General features: G+C 38.7%; 1 protein-coding gene across 2 annotated transcripts; it reads left to right on the plus strand.

The window, feature by feature from the left end:
* Window positions 1-4435: 4435 nt before the first annotated feature.
* LOC119981623 (dynamin-like protein ARC5) lies at window positions 4436-20473 on the plus strand. 2 transcript variants are annotated; one of them, XM_038824697.1, is made up of 18 exons: window positions 4436-4854; window positions 4948-5115; window positions 5215-5337; window positions 5890-6111; window positions 7324-7457; window positions 7576-7668; window positions 7866-7929; window positions 8221-8269; window positions 8450-8532; window positions 9033-9190; window positions 9315-9375; window positions 16023-16085; window positions 16186-16286; window positions 18303-18360; window positions 18603-18950; window positions 19251-19415; window positions 19512-19636; window positions 20007-20473. In XM_038824697.1, the coding sequence occupies exons 1-17, from the start codon at window positions 4534-4536 to the stop codon at window positions 19602-19604; spliced, it is 2304 nt and encodes a 767-aa protein (XP_038680625.1). In that variant the 5' UTR covers window positions 4436-4533; the 3' UTR covers window positions 19605-19636; window positions 20007-20473. The 2 variants fall into 2 exon arrangements, with proteins under 2 accessions (XP_038680625.1, XP_038680624.1); XM_038824696.1 differs by lacking the exon at window positions 20007-20473 and having other exon boundaries at window positions 19512-19735.
* Window positions 20474-20504: the final 31 nt, after the last annotated feature.

Genomic DNA, 20504 nt, shown 5'->3' on the forward strand with positions numbered 1-20504 from the left:
GTTACAAATTAAATTTAAAAAGTAATTTTTAGCTTTGACGACAAAATATTCAGTCGAGAAATTCGCCACGAATATTCCGTGGCCACATTCGCCACGAAATTTATGTGACAAATTCACCACGGAATATGTTGTGACGAATTTGTCATGGAATATTCCGTCCCTACATTCATATATGATTTTTAAAATAATTTATGAATTTTATTTTTTGTGACAAAAATATTATTCTTTCCCGTCGCAAAAATTAATTTAATATTTATTTATATTTGGAATTTTTGTTATTTTATTCTAAATGTAATTATTAATAATATAATTTTAATAGTACATTGTAATTAAAATGCATCATAAACATTTTGTAATAGAAATATTTATATAAAACTTATCTTCAAGTTAAATTGTTAAAAATATTACAACAAATTGCAACCACATAATCTAAACCATATGATTTAGTGACGGAATATATTCACCACGAAAATTTCTGTCACTAATTCTATTGCCGATTTGGTCAGCTGTTAAGTTGACTTTTGCGACGAAACTTTGACTATAATCGTCGCTAATAGTAAATTTAGTAACGAAAATATTCCGTCACAAAATCGATCATTTCTTGTGGTGAACGATTGTTAAGATATAATTTAGACAAAAACTCATATTTCATGAAATTGACATGATTTAGATTCTGAATTTAAATCATCTTTCACCCATCAACATGAAAATCCATCAGTTCCAATTACCAACATTAATCTCTATAGATAATATATATATATATATGACAATATCCGAATTCACTCTTTCATGTTGGGCAGGGCCAATTAAAAATTCAGTTACATCTACTATGCAAATTCCTTCCTCAAGTCCTTCCTACATCGGTACATGACAACATTTCATTTTTCTTCATGTAAGATCCCTAACGTGAGGGAACCCCATATTGGATTGGTTAAAATTAATTTTGATATTATGATCTTTGCAGCTAACATCCCTTATGTCGCAACCATTGAGTGAGATTATATCGGTGTTTTAATTTTTGGTAAGACCATTTCTCTGATAACATCCCTCCTTGTGTGCCTTCTTGATTGGCCGGAGTCAAAGTCTTTGTCCACCTCTGCCTAGTTCACTGGGGGTACTTGATTTCCCTGGGTTGCTAGGTTTCGTTGCTCTTGTTGATTGACTCGTATCATCTTGGTAAGAACATGCACTTGCTGGAAGAATTGAGTGAACTGTTCAGCGGTGAAGGGAATGTTGTGCTACGAAGCCTGATTCACGGGGCGAATGTTCTAAGCGTTTGGTAGCTCGGGATCAATGATCAGGTTTGGACCATTATCATGTAGAAGATCATCCTCCCGTTCTTGGGGGTTAGGATTCTCAAGATTATTGGTGGGGGGATTCATCTCCGAAGTATCATTTTTTTCTTCTCGGTCTGACCATTGTGAGTTTCTATTAGGAAGTTTAATTTCTTTTTCAATGACAGCGCCAATTTGATGATGTCGAAAATGGGACTGACCCTAATTGACGACCAACTCTTTCATGATGGATGATGTTCTTCTTGCGTAGAGAACAAATGTAAGCTACAATAGAGCCCCGAGAGGTGCTCGAGGGAACTTCTCTGATGATCAAGACAACATAGAACTTGGTTGTAGAGGATTGCTCCATTTTCAGAGCTCTCATTCTTGACACTAGTAATTGAAAGTGCAAGATTCAAATTCTTTAATTGGTACTTGAGGTCCCCATTTTATATGAGTTGAGTAGTTTTAATTATTGTAAGAGTAGGTCTTTCTTTCTTTGATCTTCAGAAGGATTCCTCGAAGAGTAGATTTCATTTGGATTCCTTTCCTAATGGGAGTTGGGGTTTGTTTAGAGTTTGTGTCCTTTCTGGACTCGGATTCAAGGATGTGCTGAGCTGCTACCTCGTATGCCAAGGAGCCTCCTCAAACCTCGTTTTTTCTTTGTTTTAGCATTTTGTGTGCCATGTCAGCACCTTATTGGTGGGGTTATTTTGATACTATTATTATTTAAAGATAGCACAGTTGATTAAGCTGGATGTGGAGTCATTGAGAGAAATATTTTTGTTCTTACTACGTAATTGATGAATACAAATAGATATTTAGAGTGTTAATAGTTTCCTACAATCAAGTTTCTCCTAACTTACAGTTCTATTACCCCATTAAAGGAAAGAATCTCAATAATAATTAGGAGAATGGTTGACTATAAACCCAATATCTCAACACTCCTTTTCAAGTTGATGCATAGATGGCCCAATTTGTCCAAAAAATTCGAGAACACTCGACTTGAAATCGCTTTGGTAAAGATGTCAGCCAACTAATCCTCTAGTCGAATCTTAGGCAACTCCACAATTTTCATATCCAAATTCAAGGTATTTCTCATCCTCTGGTAGTTTTATAATTCTCCTAGTATTAGCCTTTAGGTTTCCTACTTCCCCAACCCTAAGATATAAATAAGGGAACCAAGAAATTAGTTGATACACATTATTTTTTTTGGTTTTTTTGGGCTCCAAACCTCCTTCTCTCAAAGCTTTTGCAAGGGTTCAAGGAATCAAGGCTTACTTCCCAATTTTCATTCCATCAATATCTCAATGGGTTTTTCTTCATCTATCTTCTATGTTTTCTCTTTCTAGATTTTTTTTTTGTTTCTTAGATGATGGGTCGTAACTAAACTCAATTGTTAGGGCTTGATGTAGCCTAGCATGATTATTACAAGTTTTTCAATTTAATGAGTGCATGATTTTGGTTCAATTATTCTTGTTTTTAATTTTCATGCTTATAGTCTATTGTTTATTTGATTGCTTGATCACAAATTGAATATGCAATTAGGCTCATCTAGTTAAGACTAAGGAACGAACATAATTCACATGTCTTAGTGAAATTGGAATTAGAGAAATCAATTGTCGAATGCTGAGAACTCGGTTTAGGGGATTGGTTGGTTATCATAGTTCTTTAAATCGTAATGAGTTAACGTTATTAGCTTTGGATTAATGACTGTGAACGAACATGATTAGTCCATTGTTTAATGATATTTGTTGGCACCGCGAACTAATGAACCAACATATTTAAGAAAGAATCAACCCTTGAATTGGAACCATACATCATGTGCTTGTTAATTGAACGCTTGTGATAGGATGGCTAGGTGAAATCATTGCCCTAGTATCATTCTCATATTGATAAAGGAAATTTAATAGAATTTGTCTCAGAATTTACTTTGCCATACTCATCAACAACTCCCCCATTGCCAAAGATGACAATTTCATCATCCGAACACCGTTTCGGCCATCACCACGTCCAAAAGAACCCCTAGTTGACCAGGAGTGGAACTTAATCGACCTCAGTCTCCAATGACCACTCAATCAACCGGAATCCCATCGCGAAGTTTCAGGTATCGCCATAAAAACTAGCTAGATCCAACCGTTTTTGACAACGGTTCGTCACACTAGACAGAGGGCTACAATTTCCAACCAAAATGATCGTCGGAAGAAGAAACCCGATTTCGACCCATGGGGTCGAAGCATTGCATGCAGAAGGAGAGAGGGGAGAGAGAAAGAAATTTGAATTTTTGAAGTAGTTTCGTGCCCTATTTTTGGGCAAATATCAGGTTTGCTTTTTTTTTTTTTTTTTGAATTTGTCGAGCTGACTAGCCTAGGTGGAACACCAACTGATTATAAACTATTAAGGATCACTTCGTCCTAATTTGTCTGTCATCATTTGGAAATCCAACTTCTTAAGGAGATATCATTTAATGCAATTCAATTACACAAAATAACTATGTTATTATAATTTTGTCCTTATTTACGGGATTACCTTTTTTTCTTCGAAACAAGGGTAATTTTGAAATATAACAATAAAATTGTTAATTAATGAAGAAAATGACACTAATTTTAGGACAATCTAAAATGGGACAGAGGAAAGGGAGTATTATGGACATATTTCACTTCCGTATTGACTTGCGACCTTCTAACCATCGCCAACCAAGTGGTATATGTGGTTGTATTTTTCCTAACTTCCAAAATAGAACTTTTATTAGAAGAAAATTTTCTTCTCCAACCCAAGTGGTATATGGGGTTGTATTATACAACTTCTCATCATGAAGTGCTAAATATAGCTCCCAAATGAGGAGATGAAAAATTTTGGAGGGAAATAAAGTTGGGTAGTTAAGAGAGTTTCACATAAAAAAATTCAAAAATATAAAGAAATCTCTTTGCATTGCCATTTCTCACCCACCATTGGAGTAAATGAATTATATCATCCTCACTTTTATACTATTCATGGATGCAAAATTTAAATTGCATCCATAATTTTCTACTTATGGTTAGAGATGCCCTTAAAATGAAGTGGGGGAACGGATATATCTTTTTTAAAATTTTAAATTTTCGTCAAACAGAAAATGATTACTTTACTACATTTAAAACAAATTTGTAAATTATTTTTTTAAAAAAAATCCCTCCACAAGGAAAAATTGGATAAGCCGTGAACCCAGCAACACGATCACTCTACCCTCCCTGCACTTGTAGCTTGAATTCTAACACCGTAAATGGAGACGGATGGAGGGGCTCTGCGGGAGCAGTGGAGGCTGTATGAGGCGTACAACGAGCTGCACGGGCTGGCGCAGGAGCTGGAGACCCCAATCGATGCCCCCGCAGTGCTGGTTGTCGGCCACCAGACCGACGGCAAGAGCGCCCTCGTTGAGGCCCTCATGGGTTTCCAATTCAACCATGTCGGCGGCGGCACCAAGACCCGCCGTCCCATCACTCTCCACATGAAATACGATCCTTTATGCGACCTCCCTGTCTGCCACCTAGTCTCGGAAGATGATCCCACAGTCTCCCACGAGAAGTCCCTCCCTGAAATTCAGGTCTAGAAACTTCTGTTTTTCTGTCGCATTCGTTCGGGAATTGCAGTTGCTCCTCATTTTCTAGGTTTTTATTGGTAATTTATATTTTTGAAGGCGTACATTGAGGCTGAAAACATGAGATTGGAGCGCGAATCATCGTTTCAGTTCTCTGCTAAGGAGATAATCGTCCGGGTTGAGTACAAGTACTGCCCCAACCTCACTATTATTGACACGCCTGGGCTTGTTGCTCCTCCCCCAGGTCAAAAAAATCGAGAGTTACAGGTCCTGTTGTTGTGGAGATTTTAATTTCATTATTGTTTTTAAAGCCCCATTCATTAGTTGTGGTTGCTTCACAATTTTTTTTTTATTTTTTATTTGCAGAGTCAAGCTCGTGCGGTGGAGTTGCTGGTGCGAGCAAAAATGCAGCATAAAGAGTTTATAATACTATGTCTTGAGGACTGCAGTGATTGGAGCAATGCAACTACTAGAAGGGTGGTCATGCAAGTATGATTCTTGTTGATGGGTCTATTGTAATTTTGTAATAATTTTCTTATTTTTGATAGATTTTTTTATCAAATGAAATTCTATAATCTTATCAATTAATAGCTTAAATAGTTTTCTTATACAATTAATGAATATATACTAACTGCTATATATAGAAAAATTGGGACAAAGGCATAAAATTGTCTCTCTAATTGAGTCTTCACATTTAAAGAGCAGTAGAGAGTCTTCACATTGAAAGAGTAGAATCATAAGAAGGAAAAAAAATGAAGTGTCCAAATTTTTTTTGGAGAATCCAACACGGATCCCATACCCATACCTGTGTTATGTTGACACGGGTATGGCAGAGTATATTGAAGAGTCCAGGTATCATAGGAAAAATCATCAAGTTCTAGGCTGCTAATGAAACAGATGATCCTTATGATAATTTCTTATCGTTGTCTTCATTATTGTTATCATTATCATACTGGTAACCTTTTGCTAGAATTGGATGCTTTTAGTTTTTAGGCTTTTAGCATGAGCAAGATAAGCTGAAATTTTGTTCATTTCATTCAGATTGATCCAGAGCTTTCAAGGACTGTTATAGTCTCAACCAAGCTCGACACAAAAATACTCCAGTTTGCACGCGCCTCAGATGTGGAAATCTTCCTTTCACCACCTCAAGGCACTCTTGATGGCCTTATATTGGGCGACTCTCCCTTTTTTACGTCTGTGCCTTCTGGAAGAGTTGGTTCTGGACATGATTCAGTTTACAGATCAAATGAAGAGTTTAAACAGGTTTTGTAATATGAGGCTCCATCTATGGATCTGAATTTGTGTTTCTTCTTTTTTTCTTTTTGGATTCAATACTGATCTGTGTTTTTCCTTGATAAATTAGCATAAATAAATAGTGTTGACGACACTTCTCATTGTTACTGTAGTGTGCTTTACTGTTTCTGATGATTGACATTGTAATCTTGAAAGTGAGTAGCTAAATTTTGTCTATAAGTATGAGGTATTCTCTTTCTGAATTTATTTTTTGTGCATCAGCTGGTAATCATTAGACCTTATTACCTTTAGGTCTTGCCTTTTTAAATGAGAGAACTGAGTTTTAATTGGTCAGATACTTCCATCCATAGATTTTGCATCAGCAAGTAATTGTAAGACCACACTAATCTTCTATCTTTAGCATTTTGAAGTTAGACTTTGTGTTTCTAATTGTTCCATGCTTTCATCAGCTATAATGTTATATTTTTCCAGAAAAAATATTGAAGGGATCATGGTAAACTGGCAGCTGGGTACGTAACTTTCATTTTTTGGTCTGTGTGTTCAGATTATTTATTCAAAATTCAACATGAGTTTTTACATTGCCCAAAATTTTTTTCCCGGGCTGTCCAGATTAAGAACTAAAATTATGGTAAAAGTTCAACATTTCTAAGAAGGTTATTTGCATGTCTTTATGTTTTTTGACATCTTCACTAGAGGTGACACTGCAAATAAGAACTCAATAATCCTAGTATAATGGATGTTAATAACTGCCACCTGTTTAATGGGAAAATTATAAATTATTTTAGCACCTGCATAATAACTTCTCTTTGTTTCGTTAACATGTAGTAGTGCTGTGACCAATGTTACTTCCAACAGTAATTTCTTGATTCACACTATTCTAGAATTGGAAGGTCTGTTGGTTTGTACCTGTGAACTTTACATCATTGTAGTGCTAGATTATTGCTAATAATTTCTTCAACTTCCTTTGCATTGACGAATTGGAGATAATAAGTGTTCCTACTCTTCATTTAAATCAAATTAAGATAGCTGAAATTTATATTTTTGACCAATGAAGATAGACAGTCAAATGTTGTAGTGGTTGTAAGATGTGTGTGCCTGCTTTTGTTAATCTTTTTTGAGGAGATTGCTTCATCTCAGTTTGCTTAAAGTTGTTCGTAACTGCTTTATTTAACTGTATTTCCTTCCCAACTCACCTTTTGACCTCCTTAATTCTTTGTGCAGGCTGTCTCTCTAAGAGAAGTGGAAGATATTGCATCGTTGGAGGGGAAGCTAGGAAGGTCACTCACAATGCAAGAAAGAAGTAGAATAGGTGTAACCAAACTACGATTATTCTTGGAGAAATTGCTGCAGAAAAGGTTTAAATTCTTCTTTTGTTTTTTCTTTCATCTATCTGCAGAGCAGTTCACACTTTACACTTACTTCCCTTTGACCTGCTATATTTTGACTCTGAATTTTTGAGGAAATGCTTGCAAGGTATATGGAAAGTGTTCCTTTGATCATTCCACTTCTTGAAAAGGAGTTCCGCAGTACAACTAAAAAGCTGGCTGAAATAAATAGGGAACTCAGGTCTGTCTTTCAGACTGAAATGTCATTTACTTCTTAAGGAAACATATAAATTAAGTGGGGGCCCACTAGGTGCACAACCTGTTAATTTCAGTCAGTTTTAGTGTTAATTTTTTATCATGATTGTTGGTTTTGTTATTGCATATATATATTAGTTTTTAATCGTGAATATTGTCTTCCCTTCTTTTGTTTATATGCAGTACTTTGGATGAAGTAAAGTTGAAGGAGAAAGTACTGGCTTTTCATAATATGTTCTTAACAAAGGTATTTACGAATGAGTACCCTATCATTGTTGTTGCTTCATATACTGTTTTCTGCAATATTATGCCTTGTTTGTGTAAAACTTGAACTTGAGGATCAAAATTTGAGCTATTGATGATACTGACTGAATGCTACCTTTGTTCTTAAATTAGTGTTGTTTTTGGTGTAAGCCTTTCTTCTGTTCAGTATGTTACACACATACAAATGAGTAAACGTTTTACCGACACGAATTTTAGTCCAAACTTGTTTTATTATTGCTTATATGTTCTGACTAAAATGTGCTTTATTTTTCAGTTGTCCTCACTGCTGAGAGGGACAGTCATTGCTCCCCCAGATCAATTTGGTAAATCATCTTAATTTTTTTTATCCAGGGACATTTTTGCGATATGCTACTTATCATTAAACCTGGCATCATTATAATATTATATAAAGAAGTCACTTTATATTCAATGCTTTCCTTTTTTTCTCGCTCATTTGGTTTTAAGATTTTCATCATAAAAATAGTCGCTACATCATGATGCAGGTGAAACATTGCAAGATGAGAGAATCAGTGGAGGGCCTTTTGTTAGTATTGATGGTCTTCAATTCCCACACAAGCTCATACCTGTAAGCTATGTTGATATGTTTTATAAACTTTTTGAAAACCAAATTACTTCTGTGTGTTGGATAGTAGGTGCTTTGATCCTTTCTCATCATAATCATCATGAAAGTCCTTATCCAAATGATGTTGGGTTTGGCTACATGAATTTATATGAGAAATTAGTGAGCACCCACTGGATGAATTCTGCTTCGCCTCTTGTTCCTATCTAAAGCCACAATTATGACGTCTTATCACTACCATCCATGTCTTTTTGGTCTCCTTTTTCTCTTCTTAGTATCTTCTAGTAACTTTCGACTGTGTACCTTGCCTCCATATCACTTCATTGAACAAGCTGAAACCATCTTAGTTGATTTTATTGCATCTTATCTTTGTTTGGTGACAAGATCATCTGCTTATTATGCTTCTTCTTCCTCGTCTTTTTTCTATGTTGGATTATTACTTACACAAATCGAATTATATCGTTCTTGTGCTCAAATGCAAAGCTGTGTATTTTATGTGTGTACAGAATGCAGGGATGCGCCTGTATGGAGGTGCACAGTATCATCGTGCTATGGCTGAATTCCGCTTTGTGGTTGGAGGAATTAAGTGTCCTCCAATCACTCGAGAAGAAATTGTAAATGCGTGTGGAGTTGAAGATATTCATGACGGAACAAATTACTCCAGGTGTCTTCACATAGTAACTTAGTGGCTATGGTTGTGGTTGCTTTCAATTTTATTTTGAATTATTGCCTCATTTGTCTGACTTTTCATTCCCCTGCCTCCAAAATTTTCTCTTTTTGCAAATCAGGACGGCTTGTGTAATAGCTGTTGCAAAGGCTCGTGACACATTTGAACCTTTTCTTCATCAGGTGATAATTAAATACCTCTTAATTTTTTCCTGCTTTTGATGTTATCTTTGTGCTACCATTTGGGTTTTTGACTCATGTAACATGTACTTTAAGTATTGCGTGCCATTATTGTTTGGAAATTACATTATTTTTGTTAAACATAGTTCAAATGCATTTAGCTAACTTTCCATTATCACTCCATTATGTAGTACTGCTAGATAGGATTTAAATTTTCGCAACGACATAATGATTAATGGTTCCTCTTTTTTGAGAGAGTACAGTTATATAGATGGACTTGTATCCTAACCCTAATACAATTGGGACTCCTTGTTCTAGTATTAAGTTCCTAGTCAGAACCATACCCACCAAAAACTCCCTTTAAATAAGCATACATATCAAAAATAGTGTCTTAGTAATTACTAATTAAATAACAAAATTGAAAATACAAGATTTTTTGGATTTCCTATTGCGCATCATTCTGGTTAGAAACTCATCCTCATGTTTTGAAATCTCACATTATAGAGACTTCATCCTCTTGGTAGAAAAACATTCAAGTGTTTTTTAGTTCACAGTTTATATCTCTTTGCCACCTTCAAAGTTATGAGGAGCTAAAAATCAATTTTGGAAGCAAATCCTTGTTTTCTTTGCATGAATGATTATATAGTCTTGCTTCTTTGCACCCTCTAGTTTCTTCATAAGCAATTCCTTTCTTTTTTTTTCGAAGGACCTCTTGACCTAGTGGTAGCCACTTCTTAGGATTTCAAATAGGTTTAAGGTTTGAATCATCCCGCATGCTAAAAACAACTAAAAATAAAATCAATATTGTTCATCAAAAAAAAAGAAAAAAAGAAAAAAAAAGCAATTCCTTTTGCTTGCACTTTCTTCCTGCATAGTTTCCGGAGTGAATTCAATTACGCTGTTCACAGGATTTAATGTAGAATCTCCAATGCATGTTTGATTTGAACTTTGAAGTTGTTATCTTTTTATTAGCTACTGTTTCACTTGTATTCTTGCAACAAAAAAAAAGCATCTGTTATTCCTGCAAAAGAATCTCATTATCCCCAGGTTAGCCACGTTAGTAGTTTCGAGCTTGCAGTTTGGCTTCTTAATTAAGAACTGTGAATCTGTGATGCAAGACTGAAAGCTTTGGTGGCAAGTGGAAGGAGGAATTTTTTAAGGATTAGATACCTTGAATAACATTAAGATAAAGAGAATAATTGTAATAGGGTCTGTCAATCTTTGCAAGGGCAAATCATGACCTTCAGAAGTATCATTCCTTGCTTTGAGGCGGCATAGGGTCTGAAAATCAATCCTGGCGAGGGCAACTAATTCTTGTTGGCTCTACTATTGATGGGCTGCTCTTAGTGGAAGCTTTAGGCTGTAAAATGTCTATGCTCCCAATTCAAGAACTAGTTCTCCTAATAGGGACAAAGCATAAGGACACCATTGGGCATGATCTTTAGTTTAGTATTTGAATTTGCTCTGTGTTAGAGATGTGTATTTTGTATATTTTAGTATAGAAGGGTAGTATGGTCTTCTCTTCATTCTCTTGTCTATATACTCGTGTATTACTCATTTGTTATTCAATACAACATACAATTTTACCTTTGTTAACATGGTATCGAGCTAGGTTTACTTTCTATCAAATTTTTTTTCGTGCCGCCTCTTTCCTTCCGGCACTCTCCTTCTCCGGCGAGCTCTCTCTCCTGCTCACTGCTTCTCCGGCGAGCTCTCTCTCTCCTGCTCACTCTGCTCACTGCTTCTCCGGCGAGCTCTCCCTCTCTCCTGCTCACTCTGCTCAACTGCTTCTCCAGTGATCTCTGTCCTGCACACTGCCGTGTGTGTGTCTTCATTCATGCTGCTTCCCCCACTGTCACGCGCAACCCAGCCAGCAGATCTGTTTTTGATCTTCTAAAATTGCAGTTTGGTCCCTCCAGTTTGGTCCCTCCAGATTTTTGAAATTGCATTTTGGTCCCTCTAGATTTCTGAACTTACAGTTTAGTCCCTACAGATTTTTTGAAATTGTAGTTTGTGTTGATGGCAACTCTTGGTGCTAATTTTCCACCTTTGACGGGGACTGGTTCCTCGGCCACTCGGTCTTTGTCGACCTCGGCTATTACGACGACACTCTCATCATCATCGACGACTGTTGGTTTGACCACCCCTGACCTTCCTCGGGATCTTCTTCCCACTTCGACTGATTTTCGGCTCACTTCAGCCGGTGACTGGCCTACTTGGAGTGCCACGGTTCGTAATGCCTTGTTTGGCCGAGGGCTCTTATCTTATCTCACAGATGGTCCACCTGCTGATGGTTCTGATGATGTTTTAGCTGCTTGGACTCTTCGAACTAACCGGGTCTCTAGTTATCTGATTGAGTCTCTCGACCCGGCTCTCCGTCCTGATCTAGTTACTCGATCTGCTCATGTTGTTTGGAGATCTCTTACCGCTCGTTTTGTTGAGCGCAGTGGGGCTCGTCAGTATTCACTTCTCACTCAGGCTGCTACTGCTCGTCAGGATGTTCGGTCTATTCAGCAGTTCTATCATCACATGCGTGGTTTTTGGCGTGAGTTGGAGGTTTTTTCTCCCTGCTGGCAGTCATATTGCTGATGATGTGGTTTTTTGGGATATGCGTCACATGTACGAGCTTCTTATGGCTCTCCGCCCCGAGTTTGGTCCTCTGGTTGGTCAGCTTATACATCGCGATCCCCCTCCCAGCCTCGAGACTGCAGTTGCTGAGCTAGTCGCCGAGGAGACTCGTCTTCGCCTACTAGGTGGGGTCCAGTCTCCTCCTGCACCCTCTAGTTTCTCCGGTGTTCTTGCTGCAACCCCCTCTGGTGTTTCCACAGCTCCTTCACCTCCATCTGGTCGTCCTACTTGCACTCATTGCATGCGGCCAGGTCATACTATAGATGACTGTTGGAAGCTCCACCCCGAGCGTCGTGTTGGACCTCGTGGCCGTGGCCGCCGTGCCTCCACTTCCACTGTTGCGGCTGTTACTCATGCACTTCCTTCTCCTGCTCTTGCTTTGCCTCAGATTGATATTCAGCAATTTCAGCAGTTCCAGCAGTTCCAGCAGTATCAGCAGCGTCTTGACAGATGACTACTTCTTCTAGCACTAGTAGTACTCCTGCACCCTCTGCTTTCTCAGCCACTGGTATGTCTAGTACTTGGATTTTTGACTCTGGGGCCTCTCATCATATGACCTCTGATGCCTCACTGTTGACTGATTGTAGTCCCGCACCTCCTATTCCTTCTATTTACACTGCTGATGGTTCTCCATTGAGAGTCTCTCAGGCTGGCTCTATTACTACTACCTCAGAGCCCTCAGGCCATCTCTCTCTACCCTCTATTCTTCATGCTCCTCAATTGAGCATGAACCTTATTTCTGTTGGTGGTATATGTGATTTTGGCTATGATGTTTTATTCACACCCTCTTCTTGTCGTGTGCAGGATCCGTCTACCAGCCGGGTGATTGGCAGTGGTCGTAGAGTGGGTGGCCTCTATCATCTTCAATCCCTCCACATTCCCTCCTCGCGTCCCAGTTTTTGTGGTCTTGCCTCTCCTACTCCTGATATCTGGCATAGACGATTAGGTCATATTTCTGAATCGCGACTGAAGAGTCTCTCCCTGTCTGGAGCTCTCGGTCGTGGTCCTTTTTCTGCTTTGAGTCCTTGTCTTGGTTGTAAGCTTGCTAAAGCTACAACACTTCCCTTTTCCCCAGTGTATCCCAAACTTCTAGTGTTTTTGATCTATTACATTCAGATATTTGGGGCCCCGCACCTCTCCCTTCTATTTGTGGTTATCGTTATTATGTTTCCTTTATTGATGACTTTACTCGTTATACTTGGGTCTATCTCTTACAGCATCGCTATGAGATTCTCTCTGTGTATGAGCACTTTACCACTATGATTTTCACTCAGTTCGGTCGTCGCATCAAGACGCTTCGCTCTGATTGTGCTCTAGAGTACTTGTCTTCTAGTATGCGCTCGTTGCTCTCCTCTCACGGTACCATTTTTCAGCACTCATGTCCTCACACACATGAGCAGAATGGTGTTGCTGAGAGGAAGCATCGACACATTCTAGAGACTACTCGGGCACTTCTACTTTCGGCTTCTGTGCCTCGTTCCTACTGGGCTGAGGCTCTTCTCACTTCGGTCAATCTCATCAACATTACTCCCTCTTCAGTTCTCCCTGGTCGTATCTCTCCTCATGAGCGGCTCGTCAGCTCCCCACCTGACTACTCTCGTCTTCGCACATTTGGCTGCACTTGTTTTGTCCTATTACCTCCTCCTGAGCGTTCCAAATTGTCTCCTGTTTCTGTCAAATGTGTTCTCCTCGGTATCAGTGCTGAACACAAGGGTTATCGTTGTTACGATCCCTTGACTCGGCGCGTCCGTATCTCTCGTCATGTCTCCTTTCTTGAGGATGTTCCTTATTTCTCCTCGACATCTCAGGATCTTACCTTTCTTACGCTTCCGCCCTTACCCACTCCCGAAATTTCTACTCTCTCTCCTCCTGTTTCCTCTACCTCCATTCTAGATATTTCAATTTCTTCCACTCCCTCAGATTCTACTCCTACTGAGCCTGATCCTCCATCTTCCTCGTCCTCTGATCACGTTCCCACTGTACCTGATCCTCCATCTCCATCTTCATCGTCCTCTTCGACTGATATTGTTCCTCCTCCTCCTTCATCTGGTATTACTCCTTATCCTCTTCACTACACCCGTGATCTTGACTATGTCCCATCTTCTAGTTTTGATACTACCTCATCCTCCTAGACCACTTGTCCATCCTCTGCTAGTACGGATCCTCCTGCACCTCGCTATCCTCAACGCGAGCGATGTCCTGTGGAGAGGTATGGTTATAGTTCTGTTTCCACTTATGCTCCACAGTTTACTGCTTTTCTTACTGCTCTTCATTCGGAGTCTGAGCCTAGTACATACAGTGAGGCATCTCAGTTCGTTCAGTGGCAGCGGGCTATGGCAGAGGAGTTTGAGGCTTTTAGGGAGACTCGGACTTGGGATGTGGTTCCTCTTCCTGCTGGTGTTAGGCCTATTGGCTGCAAATGGATTTACCGGGTCAAACGTCGACCTGATGGGTCCATCGAGCGCTATAAGGCGCGTCTTGTAGCTAGAGGTTTTTCTCAAGTGCATGGCATTGATTATGATGAGACCTTTGCTCCAGTTGCTCAGATGACTACCGTTCGCACTTTATTGGCAGTTGCGGCAGTTAGTCAGTGGCCTCTTCTTCAGATGGATGTGAAGAATGCATTTCTCAATGGTGATCTTTCAGAGATTGTTTACATGCAACCCCCTCCCAGACTACGGACTCCTCCTCAACATGTTTGTCGCCTTCGTCGGGCTATCTATGGTCTCAAACAAGCCCCTCGGGCTTGGTTTGAGCGTTTTCGTCAGGTGGTGACTCAGGCTGGATTTACTGAGAGTTCTCAGGATCACTCTCTATTTGTTCAGTCATCCCCTCAGGGGCGAGCGATTCTGCTGTTGTATGTGGATGATATGATCATTACAGGTGATGATACCGTTGCCATTCAGTATCTTCAGCGACACCTTCAGTCTCAGTTCCGGATGAAAGATCTTGGTTCTCTCAGGTATTTTCTTGGTATTGAGATTACTCGTTCTGATTATGGCATTCTGTTGTCCCAACAGAAGTATCTCTCTGACATCCTCAGTCGGGCTGCTCTCGTAGATACTCGCAGTGTTGACACTCCTTTTGAGCTTAATGTGAAGCTCCGTCCGACTGATGGTCAACTTCTTCTTGATCCGACTCGCTACAGGCAGATTGTTGGTTAGCTTGTGTACCTATGCATCACTCGTCCGGATGTTGCTCATGCTGTGAGTATTGTGAGTCAGTTTATGTCTTCTCCCAGCTCAGTTCACTATGGTGCTCTCCTCCTGATTCTTAGGTATCTCAGTAGGACTATGACTAGGTCCTCGTACTTATCATCATCCTCGCCTCTCACTCTTCAGGCATACTCAGATGCTGATTGGGCAGGTGATCCTACTTCTCGTCGCTTTATTACAGGCTACTGTGTGTTTCTTGGTGACTCTCTCATATCTTGGCGCAGCAAGAAACAGAATATAGTCTCTCTTTCTAGCACGGAGGCGGAATATCGTGCTATGGCCACTACGGCTAAGGAGATTGTTCATCTCCGTCGTCTCCTTAGTCACTTGGGTGTCCATATTTCTGGACCCACACCGATGCATTGTGACAACAGGAGTGCTATCCATATTGCCAGCAATCCTATTTTTCACGAGAGGACGAAACATATTGAGATTGATTGTCACTTTGTTCGTGAGCAGTTTCTATCGGATGTTCTCTCCTTGCCTTTCACTTATTCTGCTGCACAGTTGGCGGATTTCTTCACGAAGTCTCACACTGTTTCTCGTCATCAACTTCTCATTGGCAAACTCTCGGTGTTTGACCCACCTTGAGTTTGAGGGGGGGTGTTAGAGATGTGTATTTTGTATATTTTAGTATAGAAGGGTAGTATGGTCTTCTCTTCATTCTCTTGTCTATATACTCGTGTATTACTCATTTGTTATTCCATACAACATACAATTTTACCTTTGTTAACACTCTGAAAATCACATGTTCAGTTTGTATGATTAAATTGTGGCAAAAATAACAAATGTCTTTTTCTCGTACAGTTAGGTTGTAGACTCTTGCACATTCTGAAGAGATTGCTTCCTATTGCTGTCCATCTTCTTCAGGTATAAGTATGGTTGTTTGATGAGTCAATTGTGTTTTCCTCTGGGTCTTGTGCGTCTTCCTGTCATAATTTATTTATTCTACCTTAGCTTGTGCTGGCAGAGAGATGGTGAATATCTAAGTAGGCATGAGGTGTTTCTCAAACGTGTTGCTTATGCCTTCAACAACTTTGCAGAATCTACTGAAAGAGCATGCCATGAAAAGTAAGCACTTTAATGCAATTTAAAAGCATTTTTAGCCTATTTGTGTTCTTTTGCAGTAACTCAAAAAAAATCCTCATTATCCAAAAAGTAATGATAGACATGCTAGTATCAGGTGCATGTGAGTCGATTTTTAAGCTCGCGGAACCTCTATCACAATCACTTGTGTACAGAAGTTATACTTTCCCTGGCATAGTTTCGCAAGTGGTGTAAGAATACAAGAAAATTCTTCCATAAATTGGTAATAATAACTATCTAATGCTATAAAACTACTTACAAAAAAAGAGCTAGAAATTTACAAATTACTGAAGTTAATGTTTTAGTTGCCATCTTTTTCGGATTAGCACTAATGCTTTAAACCACATGTTGTAAACTCTCAATTTCCTTGTGTCAGAGATTGCCCTTCTTGAATCTTGCATAACTTTGTTCAGTTTAAGCTTTATAAGACAATTTTTACATTCATATGATTTCTTCAATTGTAGGACACGCCAATATATTATCAGTAAATACCATCAAACATTGATGTAATCACATCCAAAAAAGGTGGCCTAGAAAACGAATGCATCTCCAGAGAGTCAGATACCACAGTATGAAATGCACACAAGTCATGTGCTTGAGAAGTGGAATTCTGAATCCAATAACAGAAACATATTCACTCAGAAGGCTCAGGCTGATTTGTAATGTCGTAGTCTAGGAAGCATAGACACTTCTAACAAGGCTCCATCCCGGTGTAGGACACTGACATGGCCCAGACACGTGTCTAGGCCGTGTCCTATTTTTTATTTTATTTTTTAAAAAGGGTGACGGCTGGACACTCCTCGGACACTTTTTCAATGACCTTGAGCATACTAACCAAGAATGGAAAGTCCAATAAGTGCTCCAGTATAATGAAAAATAAGCTTATTCAAAACAAAAAAGAGAAATAAGTGAAGATGTGAGGGTTTAACAGTATGAGAAAATTGAAGAGGGGTGATTCTTTGCAAGTTGAAAGGAAACTCCGTCCTTCAGTGGTAAATGGACTCCGTCAAATGACTCAAATCAGGTTTTTATTTCTTTTTCTTTTAAATAAATAAATCAGGTTTTTCACACAATACATTGTAAAATTGAGACAGCGGACAAATATTAATGTTTATGTTAATTTCTTACATATGACTTATATATATATGTGTGTCCTTTCCGTGTCTATGTCCTACAAATTTTGAAATTCCCATGTCAGAGTGTCCGTGTCATGTCGTATCTCGTGTCCGTGTTTGTGCTTCCTAGGTCGTAGTTGATTAAATGAGGATTTGGGTTTATATCAATACTAGGAGGATTTAGATTCTGCGATTTAAGATCTGATTGTGATGTTAGGTACTTGAAAGGATAATGGGAATTGAAGGAACTACAAGCATCACACTAAAAGGATCCTGCGGATCTTCTGGCACAGAAAAATTTGTGTCGTCAATGGAGGACTGACTTAGTGTCTTTAGAAGAACATAGTGGGTAGTCCTGCAGGTTTTACAATTGCTATTTTTCTGTAGTTGTTTTTCTTGTATTCTTTTGTACACTTCTGGTGCACTGGAGTCTTTTCATTTTCAATACATTTACTTTACTTGAAACCTGAAAACAATAATGCCATAGTTTGAACTTATTATCTCTCGTAGAAATGTTACATCCTGCATCAGACCACCAGCCCAATTTCAGTCGCTGAAAATAAAAATGCATCAATAGCGCATACATAATATCTTCGGTAAATGGAATCCTGAGTGATAGGACAAAAAGAATATTCCCTCAAAATACCAAGAATATGATGTAGAACATAGAAGGGAAAGTCTTTGGCGGGGTTGGATTTATGACAAGTTAGTTTTAGATTTTGAAATTTATGATCTCATTTATACCAGACTAATGGAGATTGAAGCAACTACGAGCATCAAATAGTTAGTTATTAGAAGTTTTGCATTGTGTGTATTACTATTCTCCAATATCTATAAGTATAACTTTGTGCTGATACTGAATTTCGTTGGTCAATATTTACTACAGATGCATGGAGGATTTAGTAAGCACAACCCGCTATGTCACATGGTCTCTCCACAATAAGGTTAAACTTGACTTAAACATGACATTTTTGTTTTTTTTGCTATGTGTTATCTGTTACTACTCTGTATTATGTTATCTTCGACTTCCGTGATCAGGTGTCAAAGAGTAACATTGTAACTGATGTTCAATGCTATAGGACTGCTAAGCAATTTGTAGAAACCACAAACTTGTGTAATACTTTTTCTAAACGGTTGTTGATTTCAGAATCTTTACTGATCTCCTCTTCTTACATACACTTTATAGAATCGAGCTGGACTGCGTCAATTTTTAGATTCATTTGGTGGAACAGAGCAGTCCACTGTGGGCGAAAATTCAACACCCGCTCATCTTTCCCAAGGTATGATCCTTGCATCAGTTGCAAAGGAGAAGAATGAAACTAAGTCAAGGGCAGATGTGAAGCTTAGTCATTTAGCCTCAGGAGTTGAATCAAGTGCTTATACACAATCTACAGAAACAAGGCTGACTGACCTCTTAGACAGCACGCTCTGGAATCGCAGACTTGGGCCTTCATCTGAAAGGATTGTTTATGCTTTAGTACAACATATATTTCATGGCATAAGAGAATACTTTTTGGCCTCTACGGAATTAAAGGTTTGTAATTTTTTCTGTTTTAGATTTGCTTATAATTTGTATGTTCTGCTATATACCTTGCTATTGATACCAAATGGTTCTCACTACATCATCTTTTGGTAGTACGATAATCCAATGACACGTCATAACATTTATGTTCTATTATATGCAAACAAAATAATATTGTTCATATGTTGACGAATCGCCATCCATGCCAACACAGACATCCATATGCCTTTTGGTTCTTTTTTCCCCCCTGTTTGGCTGATCTTTGAGTCTTGCGGTTATTTCATAACTATATATTTTCTCTATCTTTTGCAGTTTAACTGCTTTCTTCTAATGCCAATTGTTGACAAGTTACCTGCCCTCCTCCGGGAGGACATTGAATCTTCATTTCAAGATGACTTGGATGCGGTATTTGACATCAGCAATCTGAGTTACTCATTGGGCCAACGGAAACGAGATACAGAGATTGAGCTGAGAAGGGTATTCTATTTATTTCTTCTTCTTTTTTTTTGTATATAGAAATGCCAATATTGGTTATTCTGTCTTGGTTTGTCCAACACATTGACGGTTTTTCAGGTTAAGAGGCTCAAAGAGAAATTCAAACAGATACATGAGCAGATGAATATGCATCAAATTGTTTCAAAACCAATTCCAAATTCCACCGAATGATTTCCAAAGGGACCGGTCAAACAAATGAGCAAGTACTTTCTTTTATTCATTTCCTTTCCTAAAATCTTCCTTGACAGATGTTCTGTGCTCTCTTGGAAAATCATATAATCGAATTGTTTTGCCTCTCATTAGATGATAATTTCTATTTTCCTTTATGCATAGGAAGATACAGCTGGAATTCTTTTCCTTTTTTTGGCAAGACATAAGTTAAAGCCGTAAGCAAAAGACGAATAATCTGAATCAGGGAATAAATGGACATTGTTGTTCAAACTGGCATTATTACCAGAAAATGCATAGAGGGAAGACAAGTTACTTGAGAATAACGATAACCTATGCTTGGGTTCCTGGTATGCAAAATTGGTTGCCCTATCCTAACCAAAATACTGATGCTAATAATTTTAGGAGCTTTACTACAGTTCAAGATCTGATCAAGGAAGGGAAAGGGCGTTGGAATATTCAACTTCTTGATAAACTCTTCAGTAGGCAAACTGTTGAGCTTATGCTGCATCACCTGTTCCCTAGTGATCTTGCTTCAGATAGAATTACATGGACTGCAGCTAAGGATGGAGATTTTCCTGTGATTTCTGCTTATGATCTTCAAGTCCTTGCATGTCTGTTATTCTTGCAATTAACTCATCTTCAAAAGTTGATTGGAGATTGATATTTGTTAGCCATGGAGCTCTTCCATTAGCCTGAGCCCCAACTCACCCTTACACCTAGAGGAACAAACGTTTTCCCGCCACTAAATTGAGGGACATTTCCTGATTTGCTTGATGGCCCAAAAAAATCATAATAATCTGCATATTTGGGGAATGAAGGTATTCATTCCATAACAGGGAAAAGCTGCCACCACAAAATCGAGAAGCTTTGAGATAAGAGTAAGAAGTCCGCTCATGGAAG

Source organism: Tripterygium wilfordii, chromosome 17, assembly GCF_013401445.1.
Source record: "Tripterygium wilfordii isolate XIE 37 chromosome 17, ASM1340144v1, whole genome shotgun sequence".
NCBI classification, from domain to species: domain Eukaryota; kingdom Viridiplantae; phylum Streptophyta; class Magnoliopsida; order Celastrales; family Celastraceae; genus Tripterygium; species Tripterygium wilfordii.

Coding starts and splice junctions, on each gene's coding strand:
- LOC119981623 (XM_038824697.1), top strand. CDS start 4,534: ATGGAGACGGATGGAGGGGCTCTGCGGGAGCAGTGGAGGCTGTATGAG. Junction 7,458..7,575: donor GAGAAATTGCTGCAGAAAAG/GTTTAAATTCTT, acceptor AATGCTTGCAAG/GTATATGGAAAGTGTTCCTT. Junction 7,669..7,865: donor GAAATAAATAGGGAACTCAG/GTCTGTCTTTCA, acceptor GTTTATATGCAG/TACTTTGGATGAAGTAAAGT.